The sequence below is a fragment of the Gobius niger genome (genome assembly GCF_951799975.1).
Source record: "Gobius niger genome assembly, chromosome: 3".
Lineage (NCBI taxonomy): Eukaryota > Metazoa > Chordata > Actinopteri > Gobiiformes > Gobiidae > Gobius > Gobius niger.
Window position 1 is genome coordinate 26,492,553 of NC_136854.1, and position 25,157 is coordinate 26,517,709.

The 25,157-nt window shown below is 39.9% G+C and overlaps 2 protein-coding genes across 7 annotated transcripts in view; both read left to right on the forward strand.

Annotated features, from left to right (window-relative positions):
- The window catches only part of pnpla6 (patatin-like phospholipase domain containing 6), an 88,175-nt gene that overhangs the window by 21,228 nt on the left and 41,790 nt on the right, over nt 1-25,157 (forward strand). For 5 of the 6 annotated variants that reach the window (XM_079553885.1, XM_079553889.1, XM_079553888.1 and 2 more), the window contains one exon: nt 93-1,368. In XM_079553885.1, the coding sequence (XP_079410011.1) occupies nt 93-167 (75 nt within the window). In that variant the 3' untranslated portion in view covers nt 168-1,368. Of the gene's footprint in view, nt 1-92; nt 1,369-25,157 lie in introns of those variants that run through there. The other variant, XR_013792743.1, reaches the window with a different exon arrangement.
- Nucleotides 4,548-7,378, forward strand: LOC306960367 (ependymin-like; the record flags this gene model as incomplete). Its single annotated transcript, XM_079552796.1, has 6 exons — nt 4,548-4,626; nt 5,335-5,369; nt 5,441-5,575; nt 5,697-5,880; nt 5,994-6,081; nt 7,179-7,378. The coding sequence occupies 6 exons, from the start codon at nt 4,548-4,550 to the stop codon at nt 7,333-7,335; spliced, it is 678 nt and encodes a 225-aa protein (XP_079408922.1). The 3' UTR covers nt 7,336-7,378.

The window sequence follows — 25,157 nt, forward strand, 5'->3', positions numbered from 1 at the left end:
GTGCTTTCAAGAGCCCCCTTCATACTGTACATCTTTTTCCCTTTTAAGTGTTACCTTTACTTTGCTGTTGACATTCTTCTTCTTCTTTTTAGGACGAAGAGAAATCTGTCCGCCAACGCCGGAAACTGGCCAGTGACTCCAACATGTCAGAGGTGTCAGACTGCTGATACAGACAAACTAAAGTGCTTTTAAACACCGGAGAGGAGTTTGATGCAAGGTCTTCCTTTCAGCTTTTGAAACGACTGCACTTTGAAGCATCTGTGCTTTTTTTGTTTGTTTTATGGAGAGCCCCATTAGTTCCTGATTAAGTGCAAGGAGGGACAAACTTTCTTCTTACTTTGATTTTTCCTCCAGGTGGTAGTCTTCTTGCAAACAGTGACTTGCATATGGTTTGTTAAACTAGTTATCCCGACATAGGACCAGTACAAGTTGGAGTGAATTGTGCCCTCTTGTGGGTGGACCAGAGAGAGACTCAATTTGTCCTCACTGAACACCTGAAATGACAGACCGCTACAAACTAGTGGGACCCTCTTTGGTGTGGAAGGGACCGACGCCTGCATGGTTTGTCTTTATCCAAAACCTTGCACTCCATTCACTCTCTGTTATTAGATTTTTTATGTAATGGATGCTGCTGTGAAGTAGAGGTAATCACACTGGACCTACTTTACTACTGAGACCTTTGTACAGCTTAAAGACAACACAGAGCGTGATTTCTTAACGTAAAAGGACCATATATTATCTTACTTTTTAAGTTGTATTACTTGACGCACACTATATAGCAGTCACCCTACTGAGTGAAAGAAGACTGGGTGCTATATACAGTTTTTCTCGATTGATATGCTGAGGATTACTTGGTGCCATCCTCAGCACCAAGTCACCAAACGGTTGAACACATTTCCCTAAACATGACTCTTTTCGTGAAATCCATGAACACAATTTTAGGGGGCATTTTTGATTAATCAGTCACAACAAAGATGCAAAAACACCTCTTTACTTGTTGTTGCAGTTTCATTTGGACACATTCATTGAACATTGTTTGAATGTTTGCTGTGTCTGTTTTTATGTGCAGGTTTGTTTGATAAATTCACATTTTTAGAACAAAGTGCCCTTTTGATCGAGGAGTGTAGTGTAGGGCCCGACTGATATGGATCTGTGGGTTCCAATGGGCTATATGCACTGTGACCCCACATGGTTTCCGCCTGGACAGCAAACCCAACGCTGTCCTTCCTGTCCGCTATCTCTTCCCATTAAAAATTAGCAGGGTCAACAGAAATGAAGCGATAGCTCAAGATTTCGTAAAGGACAGCGAGTAAAAGTTCGGCTGTGACTGGAGCAGGTTAAAAAACATTAGTTGAGACGTAACGACTTCACTGGAGGAAACCTCATTGTTCATGGCGGTGGTGGATGTTTTTACCTTGAGGCTAACGCGGCTAACAAAATAAAAATTAAAACTAGTACAAAGTTTTGAACTGCGCTCAAAAGAATTAGAAGAAATTGTTTCAATTATATTTAGCGGTTTACATGTTTACATGCTCCAAGATAAAAGCTCCTACCTGATGACCACTCCTTTGGGGCAGGATTCACAGCGAACATGATGTTTGAAAAACATTGCAGCGACTGTCCATTAGTAACTTGTCCTTTACTCTCTTTAATCTGCTAATTGTGAATGTAAACGATTGGCGACAGGAAGTGCAGCGTATTGTTCAGGAAGAAGTCACGTGGGGAAAGTCTGCATATAGCCCACACTGATATTATATATATAGATGTATTTTTTTAATCTCCCATAGATAATATGAATTACTTTACTAAAGGTTTCAATCATAGAAATAACACTTGGCACTTTTGTAAAATGATTTGTTTTTGGCTATTTATTTTAAATTCTAAGCATTGAAGCTTTTTGGGGCATCATTGTCACATGTCACTTTGTATTAAACTAAGAGCAAACTCTGGTCACTTGGGACTTGTATCTATAAACATTGAGTCGCAGAAATCAAGAAGGGCCAAATGTTAACTTATCTAGCGGTTATTTAAATATGCGCACAAATGCCAGTGGGTGCAGTACAGTTGAATACTGCTGCAGCTCTTTGAGGGACTGGGAGAGAATGAGAAGCTACAATCAAAAAATAACCTCAAACAATTTGATGCGTTCATTGCACTTTTTTGGCATCATTACCACCAATATGTGCCACCTGCATTTAGTCTCACTATTATGGCACTGATTTAACTCTATACAGTTTATTCATTGTAATAAGTCATTGCATTCTCATTATGCAACAATAATGACTCCATACATTTTCTTATCATGCTCTATGAACAAGAACAGAGCAAGAAGGCAGCTGATCAGTGGATAGATTTTGAAGATGAAAAAGTTTAGTTTTATACAAAGTATTTACAGTATCATGTATCATTTGAACGCATTGTGTAACATTAGATGTTATTTCACACAGCTTCCCTGAGATCTAGGACTTTATGGGAGGGCTCTTTTTAAAGCTCTAATCCTCTTCTTTCAGCAAGTCTCTGTCACTTCTGGCTCGGGATATATTTGCAAAAGTCGCCAAGTCGTCGGCAAGTTTATTCTGCCAACTTTGGCCGATAACCGATTTTCCTTTAGGTGCTTATATATCGGACGGGCCCTCGCTTAGAATTTGAGAAATATTTGGGAAATATGTGCTCCGTGTCGGGAACAGTGTATCAGCTGAGAAAAACTGTAACACTTTGTTTTATGTTTTTTTTTTTTTATGATGCTACAACAAGACAATGCCTTTTCAAGAAGTATTTCATTACAACGCGAGATACTCAGGTTTTCTGCTCTTTGTCTGATGATCTAAAGACAACTGAAAAAAAAATGTAAGATAGTGTTAAATATGTGTATATAAAAAAACATTGCTATTGATTTTATGTCTTAAATTGTGCAGAAACCCTGAGTAATCTTTTATTAGATTTAATGTACGTTAAATTATAGATTGAATGGCAATCTAACTGAATAACAAGGGATGTGATGAAAGAGTGGACAGTTGCCAGTTTTGCTTTTTGATATTATTTATAAAACTACTGGGTTTTAAATAAGGTTTACTTTAGAGCGTTACTCTAACTTGTCTTTAGCTGTTTTGCACTGAAATGTTGGAGGTATTGCTTTGTTGAACATGTTGCCCTCAGAGGGGGACCTGGGAAACTTCAGAATATGTGGGGAAATATTACTTATTGGAAATGCATAATTTTAAATAAATGTAAATTGCAACCTCACATGTTTTTTTACTGTCATGTACAACACATCTATTTTAAAGCATCATTGGATTTGGATGTTTCATTATTTCACAGGCTTTAAAATGAAGAGAAGAGAAGACCATACTTTTTTTTTAGCCAAACATTGTAGCAAAGGTTTGTGATCCTTTGCTACAATGTTTGGCTATGGTAAAAAAAAAAAAAAAAAAAGTATGGTTCTCTTCAAAGGTTGTCATCTGGACTAGACCTAACGTAGGCAGACAAGTGGGATGTCAACTGTTTATTCATTACAATAAACAAAAAGTAGATAATAGATACATAATAATGAAAAAGCAGCTGCATGAACACGACAGGGTGGTTTTGATAAAAGAGGCCTCACTGAGACGGTCGCAGCTGTTTGTTTGGAGTCGTGCACTGCCACACATTCTGATTTCTACCCGTTTCATACACACAAAATAAGTGGTATTTTTAGAAAAAAAAAAAGGATAATTTATTTTAGTGATTAATATCTATGTTCAATGAATATTCTTGGGTCGTCTTCTGTAGCTGAAGGTTGGAACGTTTCTCCTCTCATCAGAAAGGCTTCGTAAGCTACACTAAAGTTTAAGCTCTGCCCGCAGACTAGGTTAAGGTTAAGGACTAAAGGTAAGACTAAGGTATACTTTATTAATCCTTGTAGGGAAATTCATTCTCTGCATTTGACCCATCCTCAATGCATCCACTGGGGTGACCTGTAGGAACAGTGAGCTGCCAGCGTGGGCCGGCGCTCAGGGACCCATCTCCATGATGTGCAGCCAGGCTGGTGGTCAGAAACACCTAGCTGGAGGATTCACCTATTGTACATGTTTTTAGTGGTAGGGGAACCGTCCCTGGTGGGAATCGAACCCAGACCTTGTAGCTGTGAAGCACGAGCGCTAACCGCTAGATATACACCACCGGGGGAGCTTAGTTTGCTTAAGTCCCTCCCCTCTATTAACGACTGCACTCACCTGTGGGTAAACATCTTTGTAGTTCTAAGTCCTAACGACTTAACTCACACCTGAGTTTCAATCTGAACGGCTTTACACTTAGCTGATCACTGCCAATTACCTGCCTTTTGATCTGTCCAGGGCTGAGTTTCAGCCTCATTAGCATTAAAGAGAATAAACAAGACCCTCAAACACTGATAAGCTGCTGTAGTGTCATCAGAAAATATTTGGGGCATTTCTTATCAGTCGAGGGAAAGTTTGCATCTGCCACAGAGGGTCTAGTTCACACGCGCCACTGTCCGAGGGGGTACATAAGGATGCTTTGGAAACTATTGCTCATTCTGCTCTGGTCTCATCATGGACGTCCTTTGTGTGTTGTCCTGCCTCTGTGCTCTGCTGCTGAGCTCTGCTCAGGCTCAGGAGCCCAAACACTGTGGTGAGTCACTGCTCTGGATAAGTCAGTATGGATATTTATGTACAATGTTTAGATCTTTCCTGCCTTGCTTGTTGGTTGAATCATGTTTTCCATTGGAGATTATGCAGCTAATTAAATTTGAGTATATATTCTAATTGAGATTGTTACTGTATTTAGAGTGAATATTTGGTCTTTATTTTATACATTTTTTTAGTCGATTTGTTAAGCAGGACAGTTCAGTGTGAAAGAGACACATTCAGAGGTTCATCTTACAACACAGCCTTCACCACAATTTACAACATTAGTGTCCTAAATGGCTTGTGAGAGTGAAAGAATGAGCACTGCTCTACAGCATTTGTCCCGTGAGCATGTGTTAATATAAAACCCTGCACCTGTATTTTATGCCCTCCAATGCCCTGTTACAGTAATGCGGGTTTGATATTGGTGATAAATCTAGCTGTGATTCACAGACACACACACACACACACACACACACACACACACACACACACACACACACACACACACACACACACACACACACACACACACACACACACACACACACACACACACACACACACACACACACACTGTCGCAGATGTCCAGACATGTTTTATGGCTACTATCCACAACATTACTATTATAAATCTTTATATTAGTAATTTGCAGTAAGAGTCTTAGTTGCACCAGACTGTATTCTGGACCTTGTTTGTTTTTGCCCTCAGTATCTCCACCTCTGATGTCTGGTTCCTACAGTTTTGTGAGTGTTACCTTATACATTTTGACTGATCTGTTTCCACAATCACATGAATCTCATGCCTCTGTTTGCAGATGGGACCAGATGGACTTTTCACCTCCCTTGGAAAAATCACTTATGACAACTTTGCGCAGAGGGCTCGTCTTCAGTACACTGGCTCCTCTAATGGCACCTATTTCAATATGGAAGTTCTTATGCTTTTCAAAGAGGTAACCACAAATCTGTATTCACCAATAAGATACTATATTATGTCTATACTTATGGCTGGTAACATGGATTAGAACAGTGTTAAATGGAAGTCCAGGGAAATATGTGTCAATATCCTTCCAGGAAGCGTACTATGAAATCAACTGGGCCAAATTTTCCTGCAAAAAGAGGGACCTGGATGTCGCCTTTGTTCCCATGCAAGTGCCTTCTGACGCCAAACTCATAGGCCAGGCCATTCTGGGCTCCTCCTCGTCCTGGGGCATGGGCGTTCTGGTCAACACGTGGTATGGATCTCTGCCTGGAAATGGTGAGAAGTCAACAAACTAAATGTACAACCCCTCCCCCAGGAAAACAAATGTTCATCTTGAGTATTTTTAGTGCTTTTCAAACCGGTGTGAGAAAAACTGCTGCATGTTTTAGGCACATACTCAACCGTTTTCACTGAAGTCGGATGCATCCCCATGACCTACACTGGCTACACCCCCCAGTCTGGATGGACCACACTCAGGTGATGAACCGCACATCGTTTACACCTAAGAATACAAAGAAAGTCCTGTCAGTTCAAAGCAAGAGTGCCATGTTCAATGCTGACAGCTTTGCATTTCAATTGCCTATCAAGTGACATTATACATTTCTTGGTTCTGCTTTTCTAGTTTTCTTCTTTAGTAATAACCATTGCCCAATATTATCTTTCTCCATTATACATACACATAATGTTCGGAAAGTTTTCAGACCTCTTAATTATTAAAAGTGTATAGATACTGAAATCACACAATGGATTTTACAACAATAACAAGTTAACCCCTTAACCCCCACCTTCATCGAGCACATTTTCTCCAGTTTGACCAAAATCCACTTGAAGCCCTATTTCAAAGCAAAGATCTGCAAAATTCATCTAAGCCTCTTCCTTACTGTTGTCATCACATTTTAGTAGTTGCGTTTTTTTATTATTATTAGTACTTTTTACATTTTCACTACATTTTTGTCACATTTTTATTACATTTTTGTCACTTTTTTTAAATCACATTTTTGTCACTTTTTTATCACATTTTTGTCACATTTGCGTTGCTTTTTTGTTGCATTATTTTCATGTTTTTTTTTGTCAGGTTCTCAATTATTTTTGTAGCGTTTTGGCCACATTTAGTTTTTTTTTGTGTGTGTGTCAATGTGACTAAAATGTGACCAAAGCGTATCAAAAAAGCAACAAATACATGATGGAAACCTGGACAAAAACGTGACAATCATAACTAGGTAAAAGCTTATCAGTTTTGTCAGTCTTTACTTTTAAATGAGGTGTCACACTGTCCTATAGCTCCAGGCCAGAGGCTTTTAGATTTGGGTAGAGCTGAACTGGAGAAAATGCACAGTTAAGGCCGGGGTAAGAGGTAAAAACAAAACTACAGACTTTATAAAAGTAAGAAGGAATTGATAAGTGAACAAATAATGCATACATAACAGTACAATAATACATTATCATATAGTAACAGAAGTATTCAGGCTCATTCCATCATTATGCTAAATTAAACGTGCCCCTGACATAGAAAGGTACAGCTTTAAAAGATAGATACCAGCTCTTCTTGAACTGTATGTCCTGCCTCCTTTCAGCACTTTCAACTGGGTGCTTGGCTCTGTCGACCCGATGCAGTTCATCCCTCCCTGGTTCTGTCCTAAAAGCAAAGCCGCTGAGGCCGAAGCACCGAGCTCCTTCTTCCAGGTTTTGGGGGATTTTGCCAAGAATGTCAAGAGTGAGGAGTCCAACTAGAACAAGTGGCCATGTAAAAAAACTGTATCACTTTTGGGCAACAGCTTGCTAAATAAATAAGGAAACGAAGTGATAAGTCATTCAAATAAACAAAGTGAAAGAACGTTATGTCGGTGTCAATTTGATTTATAAACAAGCAAATGTAATGTTGTCACTCAGGGTTATAGCATAGAACTATATACAAGGTTATAGTCACAAAAGGTGATGTAGGCAATAAATGAACCATGAATGGGCCGATGGAGCGAGGGTAGTGCAGTGATTTTTCCAGCAGATGGAGCTATGACTGCAGTTTTCACTCCTGCTTTGGATTTACGGACTGTTTTATTAGAATTATTTCTAAATGGTAAATCCTTATTGCAATGAATGCTATGATTGCAACACAAAAGGGAAATGTTTAGCTCTCCTTTGTAAATGCATGTGGTGTTTAGCAGTGGCAGAGTGGTCAGTATTTGCTCTTCTGAATGGAGGGTTCCATCCTGGGCATGTGGACTCTTCATTACTGAATTTGAGATTATCTATCAGCCAGTCTTTGTGTCACCTCACGCTTATAATATTCATTCATTCATTCATTCATTTATTCATTTATTCATTTATTCATTTATTTATTTGTTTATTTATTCCGACACCTCCAAGAGGTTGTTATGACAACATGGTTAAGACAACCCTTTCAAATTATGTCATAAGTCATTGACATTAATCTCAGGATAAGTTTAGAAACCAGATGGGGTCTTTCTGTGCGGACTTTGTACTGCAGTGTCTGGGTAGGTGTCCTTGCAGGTTCTCCTATTACCCCCATCTGTATATTAAAAAATAACAAACAGGTAGGGGAGACTGGGGCTGTTTGTCACAAGGGTTGGTTGTCACATTTATGGCCTCATCAAGTTAAATACCCTGCTTTCCCTGCTGTAATATGCTTCCATTCACACAACAAAACACTGAAATGAGGAGAGGATTTGTCTCTTTTGGGGGTCTGGTCAATTTTTCAACTGTAATGTTGATTAGATTCTGAAGAATCTTATATCAAGCAAGAAGTTGTTGATCATACTGTAGCTTTGAGCTAATTGAGCTTTTGAGCTAAAGTCATGTGAGCTAGCTCAAACCTTTTGTCACACGGTCAGCTGGGGCTGGTCGTCTCAGGTGGGTCACGGGTTTGTCGCCACATTGGGAAATAATGGTGTAAAAATAGTTTTTGTGTCTATACATTCATGATCATTTACATTTTATAATTTTAGCATGTCTTAAGCACATATTTTTCTGCATTGGGTGATTTCATGTCAAAACATATAATGGGTTCCCATAATGCACCAGTCTGTGCAGCATCATAGTGAGCCTCACCTAACAAGATTATGACAAAATACCAATTCCCAAAATTGTGATTAACATTAATAATAATGATTCGAAGCAAAGCAAATTTGGCCAAAACAACTGTTAACAAATAACAAAGAAACATAATTACCAAAATTAACATAATATATGACAATAAACCAATCAGACCCAAATAGAAATTATGCCAGAAAATGATAAACGATTAACAAAACAAAAATAGTGGGGATAACCAACCCCAACCTCCCCGACATATGGGGCACATTATCACAGTCGATTTTCCTGTCGGTAATTATTGATTAATGAAATAAGATATAAAAAAGGAAACCTCCTCTAGCCAGGTGTTCAAAATTTCCTTTAATGTACTGTATGTGTGACTCTTGTCTATGCATGATTTATTACATTTATGTATTCTTAAGAAGTGGATTCTGTATATTGTAAAAGCAGACATTTGTAAAATAAATAAATAAATACATTTAAAAAAGACATTTGTGTGCTGTGCATTTCATTTTATCTATCATGGGTGTGTTGGAAATGGGTAAGGAATGTTAGGAATTATATCGGAACACAACTAACAAATTGAAATGAACACGCTGTCTTTTCACTGAATGCAAACATAAATACTTAAATAAACATCTGGTATAGGGCTTTTAACAAGTTATTCACAGTATTTGTCTCTAACTATTTAGGCCTAAACAAAAACAGTTATTTCTAATTTAATTGTAAAATGCAGACCTATGAATGGACCTGGGTATTGTGGTCAAATAATAGGACTCATTGTATTTTCACCTTGTTGTTTAGAGAATATGTCATTTCTAAATTTAAACACTGATGTTTGTGAGAACATATGTGGCCACCATATATGCTCAAGATCATCACCGCCTTGTTACTCTGTCCAATTATCGCTGTGATGGCTGTCAGTGTACAGGAACTGGGCCATGGGGGCAACAAGAAGAAGCGCTTATGTCCCTGGTGCGGAGACGAAACAATATACTTAAATTTAAATAACCCTTAACCTTTAACATGATGCAGCCAGGCTGTGTGCTGATTCACTTTCTCTTTGACTGGCAGCTGACGACAGTGTCAGTGGAAAGTTGAGGCAATTTCAGGCCTTTTTGCTTTATGTGTTCACCAGAGTGACACAAACAGGACTTTTGAAGCTCCCACTCAGTGGTAGTGATAGTGGTCCATTTCACAGACTTCAGAACGGTGGCTCCCAACCTTTTTTCCCAGTGCACGTGCTGTAGTCCTGGTTAAGCTAGAGAAAGTCTTCTGCCATCCAGGATTTGATATCTACAATGCAGTTAAAAAGTGCATCCATTAGCCTGTTGACAAAGTTGACTCCATGTCTCCTGATGACATCGCCAAGAGGGAGCATATACAGGTTAAAAAGCACTGGGCCTAAAATCGAACACTGGGGCATGCCACATGTGATTTTATGGACCTTAGAGGAGCAGGTATTGACACTTACATTACATTACATTCTATATATTTCTATTAAGTTGTTTATAAAAATGGTGGAATGATACTTAATCAAGGAACCACCCACTGTTTTCCCATACTGAGATATGTTCTTACCTGAGCTTAGACGAGTTGATACGTACCTGTCTGGTCTTTGTGCGTGTCCGTGGAAGAGCGGGGTCGCTTCCAACTTCACCCCATTTGGAGCTTTAGGAATACATCGGGAGAGGCCAAATGCTAACAACATCTCTGGTCTTTTTGTGTGACTGAGGGCACGCACAAAGGCCTCATCTGGGTGGTTTTATCTGAATGTGGTCCAACCTGACAAGCCAGTCACTTGTACAGAAAAGACTAGACTTCTACCCAGGCTCCTGTGGTCTCCGTGCACCAAAGGTGATCCAAGAGAGGAGCTTTAAGTAGAAGACCAGTGACTCATGTTAGAATCAATGTGCTCTGTCCAACCAATATAGAGTGCTTCAAAAATACTGAAGAAATCTACCGGGTCTGAAGCTGTACACTATTTTCCCACTGTAATCCTTTGTCCAAACTGTTTATGCAGCTAAGTCTAAATTACCATTCAATACAGTGTTTACAGTTTCTCGAGGCTTTCATGGCAAAGGAAAGATTTGGTCTCTGGTGGAAATGCTGCACGTCGAACGCACATTTACAATAAGCCTGTTTTCTGCCATACAGACTATCTGCTTGGCTTTGTATTTCACTCACTCAATTTTACAGTATAGTGGCCGTGCATGCCAAAGAGAGGGCGAGGCTCTCCATGGACCCCTATGAAGCTCAATGCATAAATGAATTGCCCACCTTCCTCATGCATGCGATACAGGCTGTTCGCACTACCTCAGGGAATCTGCCAATAACACTCCTCGAGGTACAGACCGGTTTATTTTGTGTCCAACCCATTTTAAAATCAAAGTTGTATCACGAAGGCCTATCACTGTATATTATTTTTGCACTGCCTGTACAATAATGTATCAACTGTTAAATGCCCAAAATGAACTTAACAAATGTGCTGTAACAATGTCTCTTTCCTGATTCATTTTTGTATAATTATCATAGCCTGTACAATGTTAACTGATTCTTACAAGACACATGGATAATGTAACAGGTCAAACATTGCACCATAGTGTCACAGAAGGAAGAGAAAGAACGACAACATACATATCTACAGACTTTCATGTTAATGCATCAGCCGCTGATGACTAATCGTGCCTGATGGCTGCTGTAATTACAGTGGTGTAAGGTAATGGCACTACACATGCACCACACAGTGAACCTATAGGCGTGTTTCAGTGGCTCCATAGGGGCGAACAGAGGGCACTCAAGTGTTTGCAGAGGAATTCATGGCGCAGTGTTAGTCACAGCCTCTCCTTCTAATTGAGATGAGAAGATGGCGATAGTTTCAAACAATTAGCATCTCCCATAAAATATGACACTCACTTCCTTCTCACTGGTTATACTGTCACATGTTTGTGTTTTGAAGCTGTAGTAGAATATTTCTGCAACAGTTTGTAGCACTTTTGTGTTGTACTTTCAAACTTTCAACTCGCCCCGTGCAAATCAACTCTATTAGCTTAATCTAACACTGGCACTGCATGGTTTTAGCGAAACACTGAATGTTCTTTTATTAACACAATTCTCTCAATTTCTCTCTGCCAAATGACCAAAATACCAACATGGTTTACTCCCTGTTTTATATATAATAGTAATTTTTAAGTATAATTCAGGCCCGTTTTAGTTCGGATTTAATCTTAATTAGGCCTGGTGGTATTTGGAAGGTCAAATACTGTGTTTTTGTGGAATGAAAAGTAAGAGAAACAATGAAAAAAAACATGTTCTCAGTACAGTATTAAGCCCAAGTACATAATAAGTAAAATGTAAGGATTTCTGTATACTGAAGCTTTAAACAAGCACTTATTTTTGAAATGTTTAGAAAAATTTTGCAGTCGTAACTTGTTCACCTTAATAAATCCTTTCCGTAGTCCCTCTGGGGGTAATACAAGTGTTACAGGGATGATTGGGGGGTCTTTCATCTCCCTCTGGTGTCTCTGGCCAGAAAACCACAATTGTAACTTTCCTGCACCGGGTTGGAGGTCCCAATACACACTAATAGAATCACGGAGAAGAAGCTGACAGGCTATGTTTTAGTGAAAAAAAATATTTGTGTAATTGGATGTACAATATCCCTCTGTCCCTTTGTCTTTTCTGTCAGCGTAGTATTTACTCTCACGGACAATTAATGAGTAAAAAAACACAACATACTATGATGCCGTCAGTGGCGCTTATGGCCTCTAGGGGCATGAGTTACTTACAGTAGTTCTGCTTTAAATGAGCTGCAGTTGGAGCATAAGGAGTAAAATAAGATGTTAGAGTGGGTCGTCCCATGATTGGCAGGTTGGGGGTTCGAATCCTGGCTCCTGAAGGTGCACACTGTCGTTTTTCATATGAGGCTCTTTCAAACTGTCATCGGAAGTTTGAATGATTTTAGTCCAGTAGTTTAACTTTAAGTCTAAATTTGATCTGTAAAAATATTGCTTTGATTTAAATGATGACTAAACATTTTAGTCGACGAATTAAACACTGCTTGCCTCCAGTGTCTGCGCACATTGGTGTATGGATGAATGGATGAGTGGATCCTTGCTGTAAAGCGCTTTGAGTGCCTAATGTGGGTGGAAAAGCGCTATATAAGTTGAAGCCATAACCATTTACCATGTCTGAATCGTCGATGGACGTTGAACACTCATTTGTCATTATAAAAAGGCATGTATCTCTTAAACGGTTGCTGATGTTAGCACCGATATTTAGAGAAAAAGTTAATGGGCTATAACTCCCTTTATGGCTTCACTGAGTGCTTGTTGGGCAACGTGCTTATTTCAAATGCCTTATGCGTGGGGCTTGACATATGGCACTGAATACATTTATGTGTGCTCATTTTAAACTCAGACACTTTGCAGATAAAGCCAGAATAAATTAGTTCATCTGTGCGCACTTACATAAGGAACATGGTGTATCGTGCTGTGGCGCTAAATGATGTGTGAAAGCCATAGGTGAAGAGGCAGAGACCTGCGGCCGACCATGTCAACTGTTCCCTGCCTGGCACAGAACGAAATGTCCAAAGTGCCTCTCGAGAATACATATTGTTCTTTGATTTGACATAATCCTCGAAAATCTCCCCACATAAATAACCCAGCTGAGCCCGCATCTCACACAGACGGCGACTTTTACTAAAAAGTTAAGTAGGATTACAGGGGATTTTCTTAAGGCATACAGTTAAAGGCTAGCATGAGGAAAATGTACTGACAGAAGGAGGTAATCCCATAACATGCCAGTTTAAATGTCAAGATCTGCTTAAGTGAAACTGGAAGCTGCCGAGGAAAGAGAATGAGTCATACAATAAGGAAACAAGGTGGGTTTATTATTGTTCAGTTTTAGTGTTTGGTTTAATATTTCATTTTGGTTAAATTCAACAAAGATTTATCTCTCATCTTCTGACTATAAATTAGCCACATGTGTAAATCATCATTTTTATTTTTCTTGTGTATGACTTGATCCAATAAGCCTTTCGCAAAACCCTGCCCCAAAACCGTCATAGAAGTGAGCGGCGTCGACGTCACTGAGAAGGTTATCGGCTCCTGTGGGTGAAACAGAAGCTATTGTTCTTTGAAATGACTAGGCAGAGAGATCGTGTGAGAACTTGATCTGTTGTGTCTGATAATTCATCGAGAAGGCTGTAAATGCTTTTAAACTGAGCAGCTGAAACGCACTGTGATCATTACATGTCAGTATATTTACTTGTGTAACTTTTTTGCTTGTTGGTTTATAATGTCATTACAGCTTCAGCTTTTATTCTGTCTCTTTTAGATTGTTATTAAGAGAACTTTATGCAGCTGACCATGTAGTTGTAGTCTTGATTGTGGGAGCAAAATATATATGATAAATCTTTAAGTGAGCTCACTTAATAAGTCTGAATATTGATCGATTAAAGAAGTCACAAATGGCATGATACACGGCCAACGTGTGGCGCTGTTTCCTCTATATTGAGCCTTGGTGTGGCCTTGACAAATAGTAGCAGTTCATAAACTAGCTCATATATTTTTCCATGACATTGAATTGATGTGTTCACAGGCAGAACTGACTTTTTCTGTATCACTGGCTTGCAATATTTTATTCCCCAGAGTGAGAAATGAACGTATTAAAGCGCTGTGTGGTTTCTCACCTTTCAGAGCTTAAAAGAGGGTCCTAATTTACCATCTGCCTTGTCATATGCCTAGAGTTTTAAGAGCTGTTTTAAGCGCTGTCGTTGCTGGACATCATCACAAAAAAGCTGTTTCTGCCACTGGAATTTCTGGCACATTTGACCTTTTTTGAAGAGGCCACCGTTTCTCCATACTGACATATGTTCTTACCTGAGCTTAGACAAGTTGATGCGTAACTATCGCATAACTGTGCGTGCGCTCAGTCACGCAAAAAGACCAAAGATGTTTTTAGCATTTAGCCTCTATCAGCTTATTCCAATGGACCCAAATGGGGGGTGAAGTTACAAGCGACCGAGCTCTTCCACGTTTTCCCTATTTAAATACGGTTACCTGAGTAGTTACACTTCACTCCTAAAGAATTCTGAAGATATTACTGCGCCAACGTCGAAGTTCTCCTATGGTGTCATTATGCCTAACAATATAGCACCCCTTTTTATCCGCTTTGAAAATCAACATGCACTACTCACGCAATCGTATTTGAATAGGGAAAACGTGGAAGAGCTTTGTCTGTCCTCTCCTGCTTTCTCCTCTGGCTTCAAAAACTGACCCCAGATCAGCATGCCTCTTTTTGTGAGCATGGGAAACACGTGTGTGTCCCGATTGGTCAACAGTGTCATGTGATCGCTGTCACAACATCACAGTTCAATGAAGTGGACTGAGAATTGTATCAAAAGTGGGCATACAAATCGTGTAGTGTGTGCTGACCTTTAGAAATCTATCCAACTTAACAATAACACTGTAACAAATACTGTATTTTATCAATACTAGACTAGTAAAAGGTGAGAACTTACCCGGTAGTGCAAGAGTATGACAAGTATACACATGACTGTGCTGGTTGCATTTAAGGTAACGCCAGGATTCTGATTTCCAATAGTTGTTGTGTCCTCTTTGTTGGGTATTTTGATTATGTTCCTCTACTGCACATTACAACCCATTTAGCCTCTATCTGGATGCTATTGTGTTGGTATTGCGCCAAAATGAGTCACAAATTCGCACTTCTTCTTCATTATGACATAAACTCCACTTGATGAGCTACTAACATTTGTGGTCTTTACGAAAGATCAATTGATCAAACCGGTTTTCACTTTAATTGTGCATAGTACAAAAATACAAATCAGAAAGTTTGACACGATAATGGCACATTTTACTGTTCATTATGTCAGAGGCGCTGATATTCACTGGGACATGATTCATTGTGATAAAGTGGTGTGATTAACTGAGAAGAGTCTAGCCTCGAGGCTGATTCAGGCGCTGCAGTACCAGCACTGGACCTTAGCCATCCTCTTCAGATGTACGGACACAAAAGCCCCATTAGCCTTCCAGTAAAATCGCTAATCGATTTATGTGGCCAAGTCCGATCAAACCATGTCATCATCAGCGTTAGACTCCGAAGGACAAGCAAGCGTGTAATCACTAAACAACACTCATTATCTTTGGAGGCTGCAATAATCCTCTCATTAGCTCTGCAGTAAAGATTTAGTTGATGTGAATGGAAAAAGGTGGGATTTAACCATCTACTGTAAGTCAGCCTATAAAAGCATAAAGGTTAGTAACTGAGGAGGTGCTGCGGGAATCATCGGTGAGTTGAAGTCGTCTCAGTTTGTAAGAAGCTCTCGTTGTATGATTAATGCACTGTGTTTACTACGAACTGTTGGTAGCTCGGCTGGACCCGTTGCGTGTCCGTGGAAAGTGGCATGATACGTTTAACCCTGCTCAAGTCTATGTGTCCTTGTTTTACTTGTATAGGTACATCCCTTCTGATAGACGCTCTCCCCTATGTGTGCTCCTTAGGACTTAAGTTAAGGTGTAATCAAGTGTCCTCTGCTGCTGGGCCGACATGGGCAGCCTGTCTGAGTCCAGTCCCAGAGGAGCTTGACCATAAGTGGTTTTGGGGAACTTCATGGGCATCAATGGACAATTATTGTACTAAAATAACATGCACCAGGCTTAGGGAATGGAAATGAGAAGTGGTCTTAAAATTGAACTTAAACTGACGCTGCTTCGGTCAATTGCTCTTTTCTGTGCAAACTAATTCTAATGTCTGCCATTAAATTGAGTGTAAATGTATTGTCTCCGTCATTCAGCACCTGCGTAGCCTTAGTGCAGGGTAATCGTAGTATCGTTATTGACGTGGGTTAAATGTAAGAAAAAAACATAGCCAAAAATAATCTTAGCCATGTGGTCACAGAAAACATAAAAAATAGTCTGCCTCAAGCCTTTTAGTCGAACAACCCAAGCGCAGTGCCGCCGCTCCCTGTACACCGATAATGGGGGGACCATGTATCTGAGGGGCACCACTTTGAGGCCAATGGGACTGAACGTCATTGTGCAGCAGTGGTGGGCAGCGCCAGGCCCGGGGGCCAAATCCAGCCCTCAAGCACAGAACCTGTGGCCCTCAAGATGATTGTGAGAAACAATAAAGAACGTAGGTAACGTTTTTAACATTATTTATGTTCTTTGCATGTTGTGAATGTTTGGAGCTGTTTGTTGTGGTCTTGTTGTCCTTGGGTATTTTTACTCACTGCAAATGAATTACGACATTATTACACAGATTAGAGAGTACTCATTTATTTTAATACATATATTGTTGATTTTGATATTGCTCAGACCTGTTCACCACAACTGCCTCTAAAATCCTGCACTGTCACTCAAAAAGGTGATAATTCGAGTCCGAAGTGCCTTTATGCACGAGCTTAATATGGAAGCTACACGTATGACCTGAGGTGGCAGTAACGAGTATAATATGGCTAACTTGCATCTAGCCCCTTTAAAGGTCACAGATCTGGCAGCAGAAATAACACCAAAACTTTTATGTGACCAATGTAAACCATTAGAAAGTTTACACCAATATTACTGTGATCAATCCAACAAGGCCAAGTGTTTTTTTTTTATTTATTCAATAAACCTGTGTGTTGTCTAAAGTAAGGGTTATGGTAGAGTTCACTGGATGTACGTCTACATCTGTGCAATATTGTGCAGCAATATTAGCAACCACTTCTCAGGCCTCAGTCAGAGAGTCAGGTCCTGCAAGCCGAATTGTTTCGATATCCATTGGTCATGTCAAAGTTTGTGGGATAATTTCAAAGTGACTCAATATAAAAAGTCTCGATTACCTTGTTCTCACTGTGGCCTCATGCACCGGTGCAAACAGATCCGTGTTTTCTTGAGTGTGCCTCCTCTCCATGAACACGGGACGGTGACAGGAGACGCTGATGTGTTTGCGTGGCGTGTTTGTATTTGCGCAGTCTATTTGAACATTATTGTCTTTCCTGTGGGAGGATCAGTGTAACGCTAAGCACACGTTGTCACAGTGCCATCACACATTTACCTAACTCAGTCAACCAAGGCAAAGTTTGCTCTTGTTATTTGCAGTAATTGAAATAGTTGCCACAGTACACATATGTTTAAACACAATTTACACAGAGTTTGAAAGGTTGATGTTGTGTTTTAGCACCATGTAGCTGCACCAGTTTCCTTGGGGTACTCCGGTTTCCCATTATTATTAGTATTATTATTACTATATTATTATTATCATTATTATGGCAGGACTGTGTCTGTGGGCAACGAGGTGAACACTGTCAACAAATACTGCCGTCTAATAAAGTTTATAAAAAAAGGAAAGAAACAGCTAAAAGATGGCTAATGTTAACAGTAGCTAATGTTATTCATCAGCAGACTGTGAACTCACCTCTAACACAAAAGGTGTTAACACAACCGTGTTATTATGAAGTGAAATATGTTGAGCTCCATTAAAGAAACAACATGAAAATCTCTATTAAAACAAAACATGACACCAGCAATAACCTTGGAATGATGATTGGCTGAATCTAAGTTCGTAGAGGTATTCAACAACCTCATCATGTTGCTCAGGAGTGGACACAGAACTATTTTTGTTTCACAAACCTTGTGTGACTCTTGCTTTAAGAACATGAGGCAACAGAGACCTGTTTCGTCTCCTCCAGACGTCACTAGGGCTTCGGACCAAATCCAAATGCTCCCTATTACAAAGATGGCCACGTAAACAGCCCACCCCGATGGAGGCAATAATGGACTCAACATCAGCATCCTGCCATTATCCACTCGTTACTTGTTGTTGGTGTGTTTAAAGTCGTGTTTTGGTGCCTACCTGTTTGTCTCAATGCTAGGCGCTGCAGAAATGGCCCGCTGAGTGGATGTGTAATGGGGAGTCAGGGTTAAGGATGCTTGGCATCCATTACACTGTTCTCAGGTTGGCTGGTTCAGACGCGCCTCAACAGCTGACGTACTGTATGCACTGCCATAATGGACTGATCCAAAACTGGTTGGTTGATGGATGGTGTTGTCTATTAATATCACCCTATAGGTTGGCTTAGCCTCCAAGTGTCATAGCGAGAAGGTAGTGTAAACATATAAAGTCCAGAAAAGTGTAGTTCTAGGAACAGCAAAAATATTCAACAAAAATATTCAAGCCCAGGGTGTATGTGTATGTGTGTGTGTGCGTGTGTATATATGTATATATATATATATGTATATATACTATATATAAAAAAAACTCTTCCTCACCCTCCGCGGGCGGTCTCTTTTTCCTCCAAGCTCGGGTCCTCTACCAGAGGCCTGGGAGCTTGAGGGTTCTGCGCAGTATTTTTGCTGTTCCTACTAACAGGACCTTCACTTGATTCTGCTGGAGCCAGGGCCACCTTATCCAATGGGCTTGTCTAGGCTGGAGCCCAGGGGCCTACAGGAGACTACGGCCTTTCAAGTAAAATGTATTTTATTTCCCAATTGGTTGATTGCTCTGTCAATCACTTTACAACTGACCAGCCTGCAGCACTATTTGAATATTCATTGTCTGACCATGAGTGGAACATTTGTTTAAACATGTTGCTTCACTGGGAGTGGGCTCACCTCTCCTCTAGACCTGTCTTGTAACTTTGCTAAGACTAAGTCCATAGAGATGTTGCTGTTGTTGTTGTCTGTGTCGAGCATAGGAGCACTGGCATGTTTTTCACTTTTTCATTAGTTTACGATTATGTGGCAATATAAGACCTGGAATGTTCCGGATTTTGGCTTTAACATTGTACATATTGATTGCTGTAATTTATTTACTTAAACAGAGCATTTAATTGTGCTTTACAGACAAGGAAAGTTTTGAAATTACACTTTTACAAACGCTATAAAGATAAAAGGATGGCGGAGGAGCTTAATTATAACCATTTCAAAGGAAACCTAGAAGTTTATCGAACTCCAAGAGGCCACAAAGTTCAATGTTGTTTTTCTGTTTATTGTTTAAAAACCCTACAACTCAAAAACAAAACAAGAAATTCAACATTTGCTTTCACGTTGCCAGAAGGATGCCACCAATGTGCAGATGGTGTCCAGTCCTGCAGTGAGGCGTCATGCATATTCATCCCGGTTCCTCTCATGTGCCCAAACCCTCTGCTCTGAGACCTGGCCTCCCACTCAAGGTCCACAGCCAAACCAGCAACATTTACAGGGAAATCACCCACCTGTACTCTATATCCAGACACAGATGGTTTTGCTTGTCTTTGGTACAAAATTGGAGCGTTCTGAGCATTTCCCCCATCCATTCTTGTTAAGCTCTATGTCAGATTTGCAACATAAGATGACAGTATTTTTGAGAAATGCGATATAAAGAGAAGTATCTTGCTTCTCTGTTTTTTCCACATATCTTGTGCTGGTTTTAAGTTACTTGGGGGGGAAATAATCCTGATTAATTCTCCTACACTCATAGCAGCTGAGAAATGTACACAAATGTAAAAGGCACAATTACTAGTGACAATGCTTTGAAAATATGGGGTCAATGTGCTCCTGTTTCACAACTGGGCTTTCTCAAGTTTGAAAGTCTGGTCAAGTTCATAGTAAACTTTTGCGACTGTTTGGACTTGATTTAGTTGCTGATGTAGGAATATTACATTTTCCTCTAAATATTAGGCCGAATTCAATCGTTCAAAGTCTAAATACAGTGGGAAGAAAAAGTGAGTACACCGTTTGGAATTTCTCATATTTCTACCTAAATTGGTCATAAAATGTGGTCTGATCTTCATCAAAATCATAAGAATGAGTAAACAGTGTCTGCTTAAACTAATATCACCCAAACATTACATTTTATCATATCTTTATTGGCCACAACATGTAAACTTTTACAGGACAGGGAGGAAAAAGTAAGTACACCGCCTGAATAGAGCATAGGGTGTTCCATTTTCCCTTCACACATGACGTTGTGTGTTCTGCTAAAAAAATTAAACTTTGGGTCCATCAGTCCCCAGTAAATGTTTCCAGTAGTGTTGTGGAGCATCCAAGAGGTCTCTCGCAAACCAAAATTGTATAGCTTGGGAGGAACACACAACGTCATGTGTGAAGGACAAATGGAACAGCACATCAACATCAAAACCCTATCCCCACTGTGAAGTATGGTGCATGGAACATCATGGTTTGGGGCTGTTTAATTGCCTCAGGGCCTGGACAACATGCTATCAGCAACAGAAAAATTAATTCACAAGTTTATCAAGATATTTAGCAGAAAACACTAAGACATTCACAACAGCGTGGAATCCCTTGTATTAAATAGCTGCTGATCCTTCTTTTGCAGCAATAACTGCTTTTCAATAATTGCAGATTAGACGCTCAAAACGATCAGGATGAATCTTGGCCTATTCTTCTTTACACACCTCCTGCAGTTCAGTGAAATTCAGGCGGCGTACTTACTTATTCCATGCTCTCCTGTGAATGTTTACATGTTGTGGCCAATAAAAATATGATCAAATGTAAATGTTTGGGTGGTATTAGTTTAATCATTCCTGTGATTTTGATGAAACTCAGACCACATTTAGTGACCAATTTAGGCAGAAATGTGAGAACTTCCAATCGGTGTACTTACTTTTTCTTCCCACTGTAAATACTGTTTGTACACAGTGGCTGCATGTATAAATGCAAGGAACTATGTTAGTACAAGTAAATGCAGGTCCACGATAACGAATAGGAAATATCATGAGCTTCCCCTGTTTGAAAGACCACCAGCCGCCACTGGTTGTGATGCCACATGAACACAACGTCTAATTAGAGCTCAATTTGTACAACTGTCTCTTTTGTAAGGCAATAATAATGTGTTAAAGATGACAAAAGTGCAGAATTCCAAGATATAAAGGTTCCCATAATAAAAAGTCATGTGACTGTAGCTCATCTAGGTTCAGGAGCAGAGCCATACTTCAGCTTCAACTCTAACGTCTCTAACCACTCCTCACTGCTCCTTTACAACCTCCCTATTCTGACCAGGAAATTCATCTCTGTTGGCCACACTCCCTTCTGTTCATAGTTATCTCTGTTACATTGGGGGCTTAGATTGCTGGTTGAGCCCCATCGTCTCTTGGTCTGTCTATCGCCTAATGAATATTTCCAATCTACTTCTGTTGTGGCGTGATCCTTGCTAGTGAAATAATATGTTAATGTGATTGCATGGAGGAGGTGGACAGGGTTAGACTCAGATTGTAGTAACAGGACAATTGTACAGATGTAGCTCTTAACTGTGGGTGTGTGAGTGAAAATGTATCTCATTGAAGAGCAAATTTATTTCTTTAATTTACATTGATATGAGTCTCCACCACAGACATGGATCTAGTGAAATACTGCATGCACTTTCCATTTCACCGTTGAAAGTTATCTGTCAAACATTCTGAGATTTTTCAACAAGTGCAGTGCCTAATGCCTTCTTGGAAACATTGACTGTTACCAAAGTTAAATATGTTGCCAATTTACGATCTTGTCCAAGATTTTAGATGACGGGTTCTCACAAGATGTCAGAGACAATGAGACTGATCTCTGGATATGTTGTGTAAGAACATGTATTTGAAACATCAATCATTTCCCTAATGCGTAAGAAATTCAAACTTTTGAGCAAATGTGCATTTGTTCAGGATGTTAATTTCAGAGCTGTTAATTCATCTGTGTCTGTAACAATCTGTTTCCTTGTCACATAATGAGCAGTGCGTCTTTACATAGCTCTGCACAGCTGCCAGTCACACGGCATTGCACACATACTCAATTGCAACAAAGAGAGAAATTTTACATTTCTTTCTGCAATCATTGCATTTTAATGTTCTCTAAAGATATACCTCCCGTCTCTGGCACTAAAGTGGCACTAATCTTGGCTTAAATGCTTTTGTTTTCAATAATTGATGCCAAGTTTCCAGGCTATTGCCACAAGCCAAGACTAAATCACATGAAAAATAACAAACTAACTTGCCTCTGCATGTCGTGGATTTTATCTTTGTTTTGCTTGCTGTGGCTCTATTGTTGTGCTTCCATAGTCTGATAAAAACATTAAAATTAATATGCCTCTGATGAAGGTTGGATAGACCATAGTAGCAGAATGGTATCCCAGTGTTTGTCAAGCCTGAAAAGTACATGCACAATATTTAGACAAACAAATGTAGACTGCACTGTGACAATATTCTGTGTAAATGAATAAAAGAGTAACATTACTATCAATATTTGATTCATAAAAACCTTCCATTTCATAAGTGACAATGTCATATGAGAGTTACCTGGCAACCGTCTGTGATCATGTATTATGCAGAGAAACGTTTTCTTTTACCAGAAATCCAATTTCCTCAAGCCGCACCCATAAACCATAAGAGAGAGAACAACAGGGAATTATGGGAAAATTATGGCACATACAATTTCCTGCAATTTTGCCCCTCTGGATGGACATCTTGTGTTCATCAAAATGATGTTAGACTGAACCACCTTCAAACTGAGCGCCGTTGTTTGAACACAAAGACAAGGACCTTTTGCCCTCGTTCAATTAGCTTGTGTATTATCAACAGGAGCAGTGAACCTGGTTGATTACTGTGATACGACAAATGCCACGCTGAATCAACTGTTTATTTAGAAACAAATTGGGTTTAAAGCAAGCCCTCTCTGTAATGATGTTTTATTATGCAAATATAATTCATGGCCAGAGATTCAGAATAAATATGAGCTTCAAAAAGTGTCTTAGAGGCAGCGATTTTCAAAAAGCTCATGATCTGGCTTGTGCTCCAGGATTATATAAAAGTAATAAAAGTTTTCTCTGTGATGGATTTTTTTAGATCTTTTGAAGAAATTTTGATATTGTTTTAGCTCCACAGGAATTCAGCTTACCTCTGCAGGTTTCAATTTACAATTACATTTTTCTGCAAAGAGAATTTTTCCAGGACCAGCTCATCTATTCTACTATCACTGTTTCCATCTTCTCTGTTTGCCTTCATTTTCAATCATCCTTTAAGCCAGTGGTTTCAAACCTTATTGCCTTGAAGCCCCCCGCGCATAAAAATAACGACAAATAAGAATTTTTTCCTTAACAAAATCCACTACTCTGCACTTTTTAATCATATTTCTTCAGTTGGTTTCCCACAATCAACTGCACATCAGTATGACGTGAAACCTATGCATAGTCAGTATGTCAAGACAACAGATCATTTACTGTTGGGTCAATAGAAACTCTGGCCTTTCTTTTACCATATTAAATTAACTCCCCCCCCCCCGTTTCTTATGTTGATTTCACACTGTGTTCTGGACAAAGATTAGACATTTGGATATTTGAAGAGTTGGCTGGTATTGTCAGGCCTTGCTTCTATAACTAGTAAAAATAATTAAAAAACATTGTAAAATTAATTAATAGTGAGACCACTACAATTAAAACGTGTCTGAAAGCACAGACCTTGGATTTGTGTCAATGGATTTCAGAAAGGCTGACAATGAGATGATAAATTTGGAAGCGCCGGCTTGTTGCTGTGCGTAAGCCGGTACAGGAAGCATCTCTTGGTGACACTGAGTGGGAGCAGGTTGTACTGAAACACTATCCTGAACACGAGGGAGGGGGAGTGCACCATGGGACAAGCCTAAAGCAAGTACAGAACACAGACCAATGCTATGAACATGGGGCAGTTGGGCATTCATTCGCGGTGGGGTTTGGACACAATGCTGAATTGGAGCGCAGTATTGAGAAGGATGGTTTCTGAAGATTTTATTTCTGTGCTGTTCAAAGCTTGAACAAAGTCCTACACCCTGACTCCTCCTTCTAAATGGAGATCGTTTTCACTGGTTGGTGTGTGCATTTCACAGCTTTCAGCGAGCACTGATGCCGCATAGCAATCTCTGTTTTCATCACAAATGTCTGTGAAAACAGTTTATTGCAATGGAGAAAAACGGATTCCCTAAAACTATAGTTACTGTCCTAACCTTGCGCACAACGGAAAAGGCGCCTTTCCACATAACACGCTTGTGTCCCGTACGCCTTGGTCTATGTACATGCCTTGTCCTGTTTCGACTCTACTCAGACACGCTTGTGCTTCCAATACACTACACAGTTGTTGTGGGCGGCACCCCCACAGATGTGTGCTGTACTAAAGCCAAGCAAAATACAAATACTAAAGGAAAGAAGCAGTTAAAAGACAACTATGAAGGTAAGCGACATGCAAATATTATGCTAACACCAGCTAAGGTTGCGCTAACAGCGGCTAAATGCTAACATTGGCAAAGTCCCCTTTTAGAACAGCGGTATGATGTTGTGATGTATTAAATCCGTATGACCCGCATGTTAATAGTGAGGGCTGTCCTCTCTCTCGTTGGCCAATCAGAGACCAGCATCACGTTAGTCTCAGTTCAGCGCTTTGGCCACAGCCAGAGGTCGTGCCAAAACTTATACAGTTCAGACCGGTTTGGCCCTGGCCTCGGCAGTCGAAAAGCTCGTCCACTGGGTTGACCAGACACTGGGCTGTGTAATGTCTGCTT